Source organism: Mandrillus leucophaeus, unplaced genomic scaffold, assembly GCF_000951045.1.
Source record: "Mandrillus leucophaeus isolate KB7577 unplaced genomic scaffold, Mleu.le_1.0 Scaffold146, whole genome shotgun sequence".
Lineage (NCBI taxonomy): Eukaryota > Metazoa > Chordata > Mammalia > Primates > Cercopithecidae > Mandrillus > Mandrillus leucophaeus.
In genome coordinates this window covers 1,879,081-1,894,579 of record NW_012101432.1, presented here as the reverse complement: position 1 = coordinate 1,894,579, position 15,499 = coordinate 1,879,081, and the positions used below count along the sequence as shown (strand labels likewise).

Below are 15,499 nucleotides of genomic sequence, written 5' to 3'. Positions count from 1 at the left end.
GCAAAGACATGGAATCAACCTAAGTGTTCATCAACGGTGGACTGGATAAGGAAAATGTGGTGTATATACACCATGTAAGAGTATGCAGTCATAAAAATCCCTGAAATCATGTCTTCATGGCAACATGCATGTAAGTAGAGGCCATTATCCCAAGCAAATTCACAGAAACAGAAAACCAAATACTGCATGTTCTCACTTACAAGTGGGAGGGAAACACTGGCTACTCAAGGACACAAAGATGGCAACAATAGAAACTGGGGACTATTACAGCAGGGAAGAAGCAGGGAAAGGGTTGAAAAACTACGTATTGGATGCTATACTCTGTATCTGGGTAACAGGATCAATCATACTCTAAGCCTCAGCTTCATGAAATATATCCAGGTAACAAACCTGCACATGTACCCTGGAATCTAAAACAAAAATGGAAATTATTAAAAAAAAAAAAACAAAACAGAAATTAAATTGTGAAGGAGATTGAGTATCAAAAGACCTTTTCTGTTAGTGTCAAATTTAGTTTCTTGGAAACAATTTTTAAATAGCTAAGAGCATCAACAGAAAACTGTAGGCTACAGGAAAAGAACTGCTTCACACTTCCTGAATCTTCTCAAGCTTGGTATCTGCATATCAATGACTTTAGATTTTATTTTTATGTTGCTGTTACTTTTGCTAAGGAAGTATTATGGTATACATAGATACTGTCTATTCTATTTTTTAAAAATCTAGGAAAATACATTAAGATCTGTTTATTATTACTATTAGTGGTTTCTTGCGTATGTGTTGGTTTGACAAGTAGAGGTTGTTTTCTAACCAAAAACATAACACAAAAGAAAGATTTAGTACAGGATTACCTGTGCAAACAGCTGGGACAAAAACACAGGGAGACAAATGAAAATTTAAGCTACTCATATTTATTAACTGATTTACATTTGACAAAACAAAGATAGGTGCACAAAGAGCTGTCTGACAAAGTCAAATCCCAGGTATCGAACAATAGTATGCCCCTGGCTGCCCTAGTTGCCCACTCTGCGGGGGATGTGCTCTGCCATGCCACCACTCGGTTATCACACTGCGCTGCTGTTGGGCTGCATGTGGAGTACAGGTCTGCATGCATCTGACATCAGAGAAGTGGCCCACTCAACACTAACAGCCCCAGTTCGAGATGTCGCAAGTCGATGTTAGTAACCAGCAAGTACTAATTCTGTACTAAAATGGTCAGAAAAGATAACAAGCTTTGAGTACTGTGTAAAATTATACCTTTTATCGAGAATAGGCTCTTGTAAGCTGCCTTGTAACTTATTTCCTCTCTTGCCAAAGTCTATCCATTTATGTCAAATCAAGAACATACACCACAAAATTTTCTAAAAAAGTACTTTAACAATGGTCATTAACTTCTCCCTAAGGACCCATGCCTAAGGTTATTTACATAAGATTTGGGATCTTCATAATTTAGGAGAACTTTAAATTCTGAGCTCAGGAAGATACTTTTCCTACTAGATAATAGGACACTCAGAAATACCTGAGGTATAATCACTGAAAACCTTCTTAAAGGAAAAAAAAAAAAAAAGAAGATTGAGGTTTCCTATACTGGCATGAAAGTATACATACAATTTTTATCACAGAAAAAACTAAAATGTGAATAGTACCAAAACAGATAAATTGGGAGGAACCAGCTATTAGGCTCCAATTCTTCTTACTATATTTTGCAGAAAATGCTAGTATTATAGAGATTATCAGGATATACCAAAAATGATTTTAGGTAGAAACTTCAAAAAACAGCAAACCCCAGTTTTAAGACAGGATTCATTTCTAGAGACATTACACATCAGTATACAATTAAGGTGTTTCCGGTGGAACATCAACATCAGTGTACTTTAAAAAAATCTAAATCTGGTTCTTTTTAATCAGATGTCCTTATTTGGCTGCTAACACACCCCCACCACCCTGCCTTCAAAATGATCATTTAGTCATTAATCATAAAAAAGTATACAAATTATACTCAGTACAGAGCACGGCAAAATCTAGTTCAATTTATAGCTTTATGTAATATACATAAATCGGACAATTTAACTTTGTACTACTCTCTGGCCCTACAGTTTCCTACTTCCTGATGTTTCTTGGAAACTGTAACTGTTCAGGCAACAGAAACACTAATTACTTTCTTAGGGAACAAATAAAAAATTTTAAGAATTGGCTAAAGTAAGCACCCCAGAGTCACTCTATGAAACACAAATTCAAATGGTATTTTTAAAAAGTGAATTGGAATATGTGGGAAATTTAAACAGCAGGGATTCTTCTATTTAATGCCTGCCCCATTCAGGGACACTTATATTCACATATAAACCTGCTGGAATCCTTTCTGAATGTGTACGCTCTATTGACCTCAGCACAACTGAGTGAAGGGGAACGAAAGGGAGAGACCATCTTCATCCTTTGTTTTTGCAGAATTTATTTAGAAAAATTTTATTAAGAGATTCTAAAAAGTATAAGAAACGAACACATTTTTACCACTGCATTCATGTTGGCTTTTTTGAGCACATAGCTCTAAGTAGGGGGGTGGCGGGGATGCCTCAAAAGGGGAGAGGAAGGACTCTCCTTGGCCTGGGAATAGGTGTGCCTACGGGAACCACAGGAGCAAGAGTCAAGAGTTCTTCAGAAAATAGCCTTTAAGTCAGGACAAAGGAACAAAACATTTGCAAATTAAGCACCAAAAAGATTAAGTAATTTACTTGCCATTTTCATAAACAAAATAGTTAGTCCACTGTCTCATCTTTTCTCTATCATGTCTTTTGTATAAAGACATTTCTTTCTGAGCTGCGTGTTGTCTAGACAAAGCCACGTCATCTGATGAGAAGCAGACTTTGCTCAGCAACATTGAGAAAAAACAGATCTACTTCTTTCCATTTCTTAGCCTGTGTCAACTGCTGAATGCTGAAACCTAACCCCAGAGCCTCACTTTGCCATTTCATACAGTTTGAATTAAAAAAAAAAAAAACCTTAGAGAAAAAGAAAAAGCTTTGACTCCCCCATTAAAAAGTTTATTCTCTAATTCTATAAATATCAAGAAGGCAGATGTGTTTTATTTTATTTGACATTAGGAAAAAAAAACCACAATCTCAAAGCAAGCACCTGGGTTTTACTTCAGTTTATAATAATTTAATGTGCCTGAGAATTTTTGTGCAAATACATGTCATCTTTCATTAAAAATATGCATAGCGCACTTTGGAAAAAGTTGGTTTAGTTGCAACCAACTTTTCTCACAAAAAATTTTACATATATAAATATAAAACATTCCCTAATTCCTACTGATTGCACTTCTGGCTTAACCCCTTCCAGCCTCCAAGGAATTTTTAAAAACATGCAATTACGTTTGTATTCCTTGGCTACTGCACTTATTCAGAAGAAATATTCTAAAAACAAGTTTTCTTGGTTCCAATTTACTCACATTTTGCTTCTTAAAAGTAAATCCCTCCCATGCTCTACCCAGTTTTTTTTTTTTTTTGGAGGTTGTATAAAAATACAAATTTAAAAAATGAACTTTTATTAATCATAAATACAAAATAATTGAGTGGTATTTGGGCTCCCAGGGGCTCAAAGGCCTGAAAACAGAAAGGAAAATAGGAGTCTCCACCTATGATTCAATGAAAAAGATGAAACTCCTAATTTTGCTAATGCTGCGAGCATATCATTTGATGGATGTATAATTTAACCAGATATTAACAGGGGAAACATATAAGCCATCTCACTATTGTCTCAGTAATAGACTGAGCTTACCCCACCAACCCTTCAGAATGGCTTTCTGTAAGCAATAAAGCTACTCCTTTTCTCTTCCCATCCTTCTAACCTGGGTTCTCTCTGCTTTATGCTTACCAGGAGTAAATGTGCCAGGAAGTTCAGTATCTCTGTATGTTTTAGTATTACTAAATTTATTTTTATTCACTTTTTATTTTCAAGACAAGAAAACTCAACTGAAGGAGTATATTAAACCTTTCTTTCCTGCCTCTGAACACTCATGGCCCATTCATTTATACTTTCAATTTGCCCGACTTCCTCCATTAGGGCTCATCCCAATTTCATTTCCATTCCTCCATTCCCCCTTTCACATTCACAACCCTTGTGCAACATTCCTTTTCTCTCAAGTCAGACCAGACTACATGTTTCAGTGCGTATCTATCCCTCATGTGCTAATTTGTATAAGAGGTCAGTTAACTGCTGAACCTCAGTCCTCCTTCAGGACACCCATTTTGGGTGAGGATGTGCAAACTGGGGCAGCAAAGCTACCCATTATGACTGGAAGACTCTGATTCCTCCTTAGTCCACCTAATAAACTGCTACCTGAATTTAAATAAACAGCAGAATCTGGTTTTTGAAGACCAATTTCTGCCTCTTGGTATCTTCCATTCTCTTGGGCACCAGGGTTCTTGACCACTCTGGCTATCCCCAGTCTCTTCAGCCTGTCCACTAAATTCATCTTCAACTGGCCAACATCAGGAGGGTTCCGGGAGGGTCTCAAGCCATACATCTCCTGGAGAAATGTCTCAGCTGGTCGAGAGGCCAAAAAATTTTCAGAGAGATGCACTCGAGGCTCAAAGGGCAAAGGAGAAGGGCAAGGTGAGTGAGATGGTGAATTTGGTGGTGTGGAAGGGATAGGCAGGGATTTAGGGAGAGGCTGGAGGGGGTTCTCTGAAACTGGGCTGTGGTACACTTTGGCAGAGATGCCTCGTTCTTGTAGAAGTTTGGCCAAGCTCATGGTGCTACTGAAGGTTGTAGTGGAATCTCGTCGGTTGGTGATGGACTCACCAATGCTGAGTCTATAGGACAAGGCAGGAGAATTCACAGCCGTGTTGGATGAACTGCTACCACTACTTCCACAGGATAATGAAGGGAACCCAGAGCTTAAAAAAAAAGTAAGTGGGAGACAGTGTTTAAGAATAAAAAGCAAGCCCCAAGCTGGCATTTAAAGTAATTATAGTAGTTATCCTTGGTAAATATAAAGTAACAGGCAACAAACACATCTGTAACTGTATGCTGTGGAACAGATCTGGGAAATGAAAATTTGACATGATACTTCAATGATTAATTATTTGTAATTTGTAACTTAGTAATTAACTTATTAAAAGATATTTTCAGTAGGATATGAAAGGTATTGCTGTACTCTTAGATAACTTTACTCTTAAATTTTAACTCTAAAATGTACATCTGTAGAAATACAATTAAATTTTATGACAGAAAGCAAAGAAATCTGAAGATTAAGGAAAGTAATCTTTAGAATGTTTATTTATATATCCATTCCATAAAGTGAGATACATTGAGACAATAATCCATAACAGTTTACCAACTTTTAAAAAAATTAAACATGAAATGCTCTTCTGGGAGAAGTTTCCTTCTTTTTAATCTTTTAATTTTATTTTATTGCGAAATAATAAACTTCTAATTGTTAAATTTTATTTTCTCAAGAAATGTTAATTTCAAACAATGATAGTATAAAAATATCCATAGAATGAATTTTTCTCAACCTTGACTTGAAACATGTGTTTTTAGGAAATTAAAAATAACTAATAGCTTCAACATCTATTCAGTAATACTTCTTCAGCATTACTTCAGTATTCAGTAATACTACTGAACATATAGAAGTGAAGGTAAGCTTGTGCAGAGGACGGGCCCTGTAAATCTTGCAGTTTGGCTAACTCCGGGTATATAGCCCCAGCTGCGTTATTTATTAGTTGTCTGCCCTAGGACCAGTGACCTCAACCTTCCATGCCTCAGTTTACTTTACACAATACATACTCAGTTGCCCTGCCCACTTTTATAATAATCAAATGAGAAAATTCTTATTTTATGCTTAGTCAAAAAGAAAAACTAACCAATCATGTACTTAAGGAAACGGTAATGGAATGGAGATGGTACTTCTTTAGCCAATTTCCCCGCAAAACAAATGTTACCAGTATTTAATAGATCAACTTTCACTTCAACACAAAATACTCAATACATTAAACATCAGGATATCAAAAATTTTAAAGATTATGAACAAAACACAAGCTTACAATTAACAAACTTTCTAAAGCACCAACTTGTATAGAAGCAGCAAAATTCAAATAAGTTTGACTCCGTAGTCAAACCAGTCCAACTAAAAGCCTCTGATCCGGAATAGTCTATATATTGTATTCCCAGTCTCTAATCTCCCTATTTCTACTAGACTCTAGAACTGCCTGTCCTTACCCAAATTGTACACTTCATATAATGGCATCAACCTGTATTAAGAGTCACCTCAAGAACCAATTTTGTAAAACTTGTTATCTTGATGACTATAAGAACAATGTAGAAAAAAATGCAGATTTTTTTTGTTACAGACTTTATTGGGATCTTTAGTGGATATCATCCAAATGCTTCCCTAAATAATTCATTTGTTTCTATTTTATAGACATGGTGAATCATAATCTTATTTCCCTCCACACTTGTAGCTAGAAAGTTAAGACTCAAATACGTGGCTAACCTTAGCAAGCTAACATGGCTAACATAAGACTTTATGGTACAATTTGCACACTAGATTTATTCTTTTACCCATTTTATATCCTTACTCTTGATTCCCCTTTGCAACATCTTTTTTTTCTACTTCTAGTTAACATTATTCTTTAATGCATTTAAAGTAATTATGGTAGTTATCCTTGGTAAATATAAAGGGACAGGCAACAAACACATCAGTAACTGTGCACTGTCACACGTTCTACATATCTTTAAAAGCCACCTTAGACCCTTTTGGGAATTGTTAGGATGGAAATGGCATCAATATGGCTTAATAAGGGACTACATATTAGAATATTCAAGTTTTAGCCTACGTAGTAAATAATTTGGCCTTGCCCAGAGAGGTCTGGCCTTTGCCCTCCGCTCCTTGGAGGCAATCTATGTCACAATAGGAGTGTCTTTGGCTAGAGTGGAGGCTGATCACACTAAATCTTAGGGTGGGCCAGGCCACACCCAACAGTCTTAGGGTGAGGAATGGCCATGCCAAAAAGACCAACCATGTGATTTAGGGTAGGGCCTTTGAGTCATGCAGTGTCAGTTGGCCAGAAGGCTGAGTTCAACTCTGTTGAACTGAGTTCAGTCAATCATACCTACACAACAAAGCCTCAATACAGACAGACTGTAAACACTAATACTTGGGTGAACTTACCTGGCTGGTAATATTCTGTGTGTACCGTCACATATCAATACTAGGAGAGTAATGACTCCTAAGGACACATGTAGAATCCTCTAAGACTCTGCCCTATGCCTTTCTTCCTTTGGACAATTTTAACCTGTATTCTTCCCTTGTAATACAGTAGTCACAAGTATAACAACTTGCTGTGAGTTCTGTGAGATCTTCTAGCAAATTACTGAACCTGAAAGTGGTTTTGGGAACCCTCTGCACTTGCAGGTGTTGTCAGAAGTGAAGGTGAGCTTGTGCAGAGGACGGGCCCTGTAAATCTTGCAGTTTGGCTAACTCCGGGTATATAGCCCCAGCTGGGTTATTTATTAGTTGCCTGCCCTAGAACCAGTCACCTCAACCTTCCATGCCTCAGTTTACTTTACACAATACATACTCACTTGCCCTGCCTACTTTTATAATAATCAAATTAGAAAATGCAATGTGAAAATATTCTAAAGACACATTATCACAGAACATTAATTAACATTCTAGAAATTAAAATGAAGGTAATTTTTAAAAGAAATTCATGAAAATATAGCTGAGGAAAGAAGTGAGGCCCCAGATTTCCCAGGCACTCTTACCTGGGGGTAACCTGAGTGATGTCAGAGGGATGTAATATTCTACAGGTGGTGAAAGTGAATGTTGAGTTTGTGCATGACAGGCACTTTCCTGGATTGGCGGTTGCAACTGAAATAGATTTTTAGGGAGCAAATACAAGATTGAAAGACTAGATTAATAATGTAAAAAGCTCATCATTATTTATTAATAATATAGCATTTATCAAGTACCTTTTGTACTAAAAATCCCCAAATCTGGAAATGAAATAAATATATATAAAGATTGTACTAGTATTAACTGGTTAGTATATAGGTGAATCCAATACTTTAAAACTGTAAAGCAAAAGGCATAAACAAAGCTTAGAAATGAGAAGAGAAAACTGAAAAAATACATTTAAAAAATCAAGATCTAGTTATCCAAGTGATTCAGTCAAATTTATCTACTCTGGTGGTTCTCAAAGTGTGGTCTGAAGACTCTGTGGGAGTCTACAGGTCAAAGCTACTTTCACAGTAATGTTAAGACAGAGGCCTTTTCTTTGTGACTGGGTTTACATTTGCACTGCTGGTGCAAAAGCAATGGAAGGCAAAACTCCTAGCTCCTCAGCACAAATCAAGGCAATATCACCAAGTTGTCCTAGTCTTCTTAATTGTTATGCACTTGGTATTTCTTAAAAAGCCATATTCACTTAAGAATGTCCTTGAAGTAGCAGTAAAAATTATCTATTCAATTTTGAATCTTGGCCCTTGAGTCGCTTTCCTGTTCTGTGCGATGAAATGGGAAAGATGTATTAAGCATTCTTGCCGCACACTGAGATACAGTGGTTATCCAGAGGAAAACACTTGTGCAACTGATTTGAAATTCTGTCATGGAATACCATTTTTACTTTAAAGAACTAACAGACAAACTATAGTTATTCAGACTTAGGTGTTAAGAGAGACATGTTAAAAATGAAGTGAGCCTGTCCCTTCAGGAAAAACAGCTAACAAAACGTGAGCTTTCAAGAAAAAGTTAGTTTTAGAAAACTTGTATCTACCACTGAAAGCATGAACATCCTTAAAGACTTTTCTGATGAGATAGGTGGTGATATTAATATGATTTTAATATTTTTATGTAATAAAATGTGCCAACATTTGGAAAATCTGCATAACTCCATGAACCAATCAACATTTTCTAAATGATCAATGCATGATGTTAAAAATCAAGCAAGGGTGAAAGATATATTCAAAATGTTGGATATGACCATTGCATTTTATTTAATTTTAATTTTAATTTTTTGTTAGTAGAGACAGGGTTTCACCATGTTGGCCAGGCTGGTCTCAAACTCCTGACCTCAGGTGATTGCCCACCTCAGTCTCCCAAAGTGCTGGGATTACAGGTGTGAGCTACCAGCCTGACCAATGCATTTTAACGTTAACAAAGTAATGAAAAGTTAATTGTTAGGGTTTCAGATCTCACATTGCTACATATGTTCAAGAAACTACTACTTACCTAGTTTTAGTGTAATGTCAAAAAATAGCTACAAATACCTGAAAAGACTATTAAAACACTCTTTCCTTTTCCAACTGCATGTTTGTGCCTGGCTGCATTTCCTTCATATTGTTCAACTGAAACAACATATTGCAACAGACTGAAGGTAGATGCTGATAATGAGAATAAAGCTATTTTGTATTAAGTCAAAAATGAGAGACTTGCACAACTGTTTTTCTCACTATGAAAAAAATAGCTATTTTTCATAAAACATATTTGTGTACAATTATTTTAAATGAGTTAATACACATTTTTATAGTTTCTCAGTTTTGATTTATGATATATTAAATGTCAATAGATATAACCTACACAGATAGGCTCTCTGGAATTCTCAGTGATTTTTAAGAGTGTAAAGAGTTCCTGAGCCCAAAAGGTTTGTGAACCACTGACCTGAATTCATCCAGCTCTCTACCTAATCTACTAATGCAGGCTGGCTAAGATAAAGTGGAGGGGATTAGGAATGCCACTAATGCTATAGATTTTCATTATCTGATATCCAAGATTGAGCACCCTCCAGTGAGCAGAATTAGCCAGCTGACTATCCAATAAGTCAGAATGCAAAGTACTTCTGGTTACTATACCACATTTGACCAGACACTCTTCTCACCTGTAACTGGTCCACCTGCTGAAGTAATGGGTGGTAGGAAGATCCCCGTTACTGGCTTGGATGTTGACAGTTTCTCTTCCACTTGAAGAGGTTGCTGAACCTGAAAAGTAATACCCTCCTCTTCATCCTCTTCTAAATCTGAGATGTGATAAATGGTATCCCTGGGCAACTGGGTAAAGCCTTTAGTAATGACACCTGGTCGTGGATCAAGGATGGTTCCCAAGTTTGGCTGAGCAAGCTGCTGCCAGTGATACAGAGTTTGTGATCCTGAATATGCAAAACAAAGGAGGGGGAAAAGGCATGTTTACATTTCCCACAAATCTTAAAACAGAAACTAAAATTATATGTGTAGTAACAATAATGACAGCAATAAAACTATTTATTTAGTGTTAATAATTTGGTAAAAGCTGCAAATTAGTTTTCAGTGGAAGATGACAAGATGTCAAAGGTATGAGTAATAATCTGTTTTAACAGTTAACTTTGAGAAGGACATCTAAAGGGGTGAAAAAAACCCCAAGGAGACACCCTGAATAGGAAAGGAGCTTAGCTGCTGAGGCAGTGATGGAAGACAGGTGCCTAAGAGGTGAGCTGTATTTTCCCAGGTGACAAAAAAGTCAAATACTTCTCTGGCCTGGAACTATGCCTATGAAGTTGAAAGTCAAAAGCCAGGCTCCCAGGGAGAACAGGAAAATGAAGAAGATAATGAAAAAGAGCATATGTTCTACTAGTTTCAGGCTATAGAACCGTGGTGAATGATCACCCCAAGCAACCGCACCAGATGCGATGTCTAATTACGTCACTGTAGTAATTTCATCCTAAAAATGGCAACTTCAGCAAATATCTGCACTGATCATTAATGAATACAACTAAGTTATAAAATCTTTGAGTTTGAGGGGTCTTTATAGGTTACATACTCAAAATTTTATTTAATGCAGAACTCTTTTTAGGATAATATAAGAGAATCATTCAATGATTGTCATTATTCCAGAAAACAAAGGAATTTATTTTGAATTCAAGTTTTTTCTTAGGAGAGAATAGAAACTGAACTGAAAAAAGGAAAAATACAGGCACACACACCTCTAAGTCAATTATACTTTTGGGTAAAAAACTCTTTTGAAAAGGAAGGTGGAGACGAATTATTATCTCTAGATCATTATCATTTATCGTATCTTATTCATCTAACCCTGGAAACTGCTGTCGATGATATTCCTTAGCAAAGGACAGAAAAAGATTACTCCTCCTCCCTGCTCAGGTTTATATTAAAAAACATCAGTAGAAGAGAACTGCTGGCTGATGATTCAGAGACTGCAACTCTCTTCATTCATTAATTTTCCACAAAGTACTACAAAGTCTTGCCACCCAAACAGCAAGGTTAAGGGATAAAAAAAGATCATCTGCACATAATGCTCCTAAAATTAAGACACAAATCTCAATTCCAGGGAAAGGAACTTCCAGTAAGTCACGTGGCTTAGTAAGGGCGCTACTGATTTATTACCTTCAAGGGGCTTGACAATTTGTAATTTTTCTGGCATAAAACCTCGAAGGCAACTGGCACTGCTGAGGTCTGTGATCTCTGACTGGTTGGTGCAGAGAGACACAAGGCTCTCTGTCGGGGTGACACAGCCACTAACCCCTTCCTTCTGGTCAGCCAGAACCTGGATCTTCCGCTGCCATTCTTCAGCGAAGAACTGCTTCTCACTTAAATAGTTCTGTCGACGCAAGTTAAGGCGATGCAGTGCTGTAGCCAAATCACTGTCTCCAGAGGGTCCTGGTTGGCCCATCTTCTGGGAGCTCCTATAGGAAAATTGCGTTCACTGATTAGATCTTGAGGATCATCAGCACGACCCAGACCTCTCCCTTCTATAATGGAGAGCATTCAAGAGACTGATCTTAAAAACGTGGTATTTTCCTAGATACCTGGAATATAGAAGTAATAACAACAAACCAAAATTACCAACAACACTATACATCATTTTTACACATCATTTCAAATGACTTGAAAGGCAAGATAATACTTTACTGATATTCTGTGCTTTCTGAATTTTCTATTTCATTTAATTTATGAAACTACACATTCAACCATCTATAAATTCTTATTAGGTGGTCACAAAAGTAAATATTATATTTTGCTGAATCTGTATCATGGATTGCAAGAGGTACTATTATTTTATGTATCATAAAGAAGGAAAAAAATGCTACCCATTAAACTAAGGCATACTATTAGTTACAAAAGATAACCATTTTAAAAATATTAAAATATGAAAAAAATTTTCTTTGGGCCACAGAATCACCCATCAACACTGCAGAACATTTAAAAGAAAACAACAAAATTTGTACATAATACTGCATTTTTATAGTTCACTGATGCCCATTTTTTCACTTCAACACTTTTGAAACTGGAAGCTATCTTATAATTGATATCAAATGGAAGACTGGCAAGCTGAGTTGTGGGTATTCTGGGCTACTTGGGTATAAATCCACATAAATGTGTTTAAGATCTTCTCCTAAGATAATTGTGTAACAGTGAGGCAGTAGGACACAAAGCTACTGTGGGTGCAGAACACTGCCCAGAACAGACCAGGCAATGCAACTGAAACCTAGTGTGATGAATTCCCATGTTAGGAAACATTTCCCTTTGGTGCCAAACATCTATCTTTCAAAGCTCTCAGCTCACTTTTCAGTAAAGTTGTTTACCATCTAGCTATATAGAATTCAATGTATTAATAAAAAGAATGAAAAAAAAAATCTAAGTTTAAATAAACAGAAAATCGACAGCACCTTGATGGTCCTCAAGATGTATTCAAACTTACATTTATCCTGAAAATCACCAAAATGGTTGAGATTATGAGCATGGATTATGAGAAGGTGTCATCCGATGCATTCATGCTAGTGACCAAATAGATAAAAAAAATTTGACTTTGGCATGATCTGTCCCACAAATAATAATACAAGGCATCATAAGTGAAGGAAAACTGACAGTTCCAGAACCTTCTTGGGACAGTAGAGCAATGCTGGAATGTGCGTATGTGAATCTGGTGAGGCAACGTGAAAAGAAATGCAGAATCACTGTTATCATCGGATTCCTACCCTGCAACTTCCTCTGAGCTGCTCCCCTGGTTCAGGAGTGATTTGTCCTCTGTTTGCTGAAGACCAGACTCAAAAGGTTTTGCTGTCATGATGACACTTGAACGGTTGGAGCCTGGAATGGGTAACAGAGCTGGGAACGAGATAGAGCGGCCCCGTGTGTCATTGGCAATCCTGACGGTATCAAACACCCGCTTCTGTTGGGCTCTGTCAAAAAAGGAAGTGTTCATTATTATCACTGCTAGCCACTAAAGCATCTAGAGAAGAGGCATGGATGTGTAGTCCATCAGAAATAAAGCCACCCTGAGGAGTTTCTATGGAGAAATCATCAGAAAATAAGCTTTCAGCTGCATAAATGTTTTCTTTTGAGAAGTGTCTGTTGATAACCTTCGCCCACTTTTTGATGGAGTTGTTTTTTTCTTGTAAATTTGTTTGAGCTCTTTGTAGATTCTGGATATTAGCCCTTTGTCAGATGAATAGATTGCAAAAATTTTCTCCCATTCTGTAGGTGGCCTGTTCACTCTGATGGTAGCTTCTCTGCTGTGCAGAGAAATGCAAATCAAAACCACAATGAGATACCATCACACAACAGTTAGAACGGTGATCATTAAAAAGTCAGGAAACAACAGGTGCTGGAGAGGATGTGGAGAAATAGGAACACTTTTACACTGTTGGTGGGACTGTAAACTAGTTCAAACATTGGGGAAGACAGTGTGGCGACTCCTCAAGGATCTAGAACTAGAAATACCAATTGACCCAGCCATCCCATTACCGGGTATATACCCAAAGGATTATAAATCATGCTGCTAAAAAGACACATGCACACGTATGTTTATTGCGGCACTATTCACAACAGCAAAGACTTGGAACCAACCCGAATGTCCATCAGTGACAGACTGGATTAAGAAAATGTGGCACATACACACCATGGAATACTATGCAGCCACAAACAAGGATGAGCTCATGTCCTTTGTAGGGACATGGATGAAGCTGGAAACCATCATTCTCAGCAAACTATCGCAAGGACAAAAAAACCAAACCCTGCATGTTCTTACTCATAGCTGGGAACTGAACAATGAGAACACATGGACACAGGAAGGGGAACATCACACACCAGGGCCTGTGGGGTGGGGGAAGGGCAAGGGATAGCATTAGGAGATATACCTAATGTAAATGACGAGTTAATGGGTGCAGCACACCAACATGGCACATATATACATATGTAACAAACCTGCACGTTGTGCACATGTACCCTAGAACTTAAAGTATAATAAAAAAAAAAAAAGAAGAAAAGAAGCTTTCAAACAAGAGAACTCTCTCACAAATGAGGACACTGTGAGGAAAACACTGAACAGTAAGCAAATTACTACTGAATCTCATAATACCACTTTGGATTGTGGCTTCTTTTTAATTTCTATTCCAATAATTGAGTAACAACACATGTGATCTGTACTTACTTTTGTTTAAAGAGAGAAGATTCCTCATCCAAACTCAGCTTTTTACGCATAGTCCCCTCAATTTCAGCTGCCAAGGATTCCTAAGAAAAAGAGTTTGAGATTTCTAAAGTGATTGTTGCCCTTAAATGAACCATCTCTACAACCCTATACTTTGGTGTTATAATAAAATACAAGGAAATAGTCAAGGCTAACATTCAGGGGAAAAAAGACATTCTGGAAATATAACTTTTAAATAAGACTCAACTACCTTTTCATAATTTTTTCAAATAGGAAAGTAGTGGAAAAGCTAATATGATAAATAGAAAATATATGTGCAGGCACAAAAAAACAAAAAGTCTGAAAGGCTGTAAACCCAGTGTTGACAGTGATTCTGTAGAGGGTGGGATTTAATGGTATTTAACAATTTCTATTTGCATTTCTGTAATTTCTAGCTTTTCTATAATAAACATGTATAGCTGGCTGGGCACCGTGGCGCATGCCTGTAATCCCAGCACTTTGGGAGGCCGAGGCGGGCGGATCACGAGGTCAGGAGATCAAGACCATCCTGGCTAACACGGTGAAACCCCCTCTCTACTAAAAATACAGGGGAAAAAAAAAAAAAAAAGAAAAAATTAGCCAGGCGTGGTAGTGGGCGCTTGTAGTCCCAGCTACTAAGGAGGCTGAGGCAGGAGAATGGCGTGAACCGGAAGGCGGAGCTTACAGTTAGCCGAGATGGCACCACTGCACTCCAGTCTGGGCGACAGAGCGAGACTCCGTCTCAAAAAAAAAAAACAAAAACAAAAACAATAAAACCAACAAAAACATGTATAGCTTTTATAATATTAAACATGTATAGCTTTTATAATATTAAAAAATAACTTAAAAAAGCAAGCAAGCTTCCTCTTCCCCCGGTCAGGGATGAGGACTAAATCCAGTGTTGACAGTGATTCTGTGGAGGGTGGGATTTAATGGGATTTAACAATTCCTTTTTGCTTTTCTGTAATTTCCAACTTTTCTGTAATAAATATGTATAGCTTTTATAATATTCAAAAATCATTTAAAAAAATAAGCAAGCTTCCTCTTCCCCTGGTCAGGGATGAGGAT

At 37.2% G+C, this 15,499-nt stretch overlaps 1 protein-coding gene across 1 annotated transcript in view; it reads right to left on the bottom strand.

Annotated features, from left to right (window-relative positions):
• Window positions 1-886: 886 nt before the first annotated feature.
• TRAK2 (trafficking protein, kinesin binding 2) overlaps window positions 887-15,499 on the bottom strand; it is a 77,765-nt gene continuing 63,152 nt past the window's right edge. Inside the window, exons 11-16 of the mRNA XM_011974498.1 lie at window positions 14,417-14,496; window positions 12,963-13,166; window positions 11,371-11,669; window positions 9,876-10,142; window positions 7,765-7,870; window positions 887-4,892 (exon numbers count right to left, since the gene is read on the bottom strand). Of these exons, the coding sequence (XP_011829888.1) occupies window positions 4,217-4,892; window positions 7,765-7,870; window positions 9,876-10,142; window positions 11,371-11,669; window positions 12,963-13,166; window positions 14,417-14,496 (1,632 nt within the window). The 3' untranslated portion in view covers window positions 887-4,216. The remainder of the gene's footprint in view (window positions 4,893-7,764; window positions 7,871-9,875; window positions 10,143-11,370; window positions 11,670-12,962; window positions 13,167-14,416; window positions 14,497-15,499) is intronic.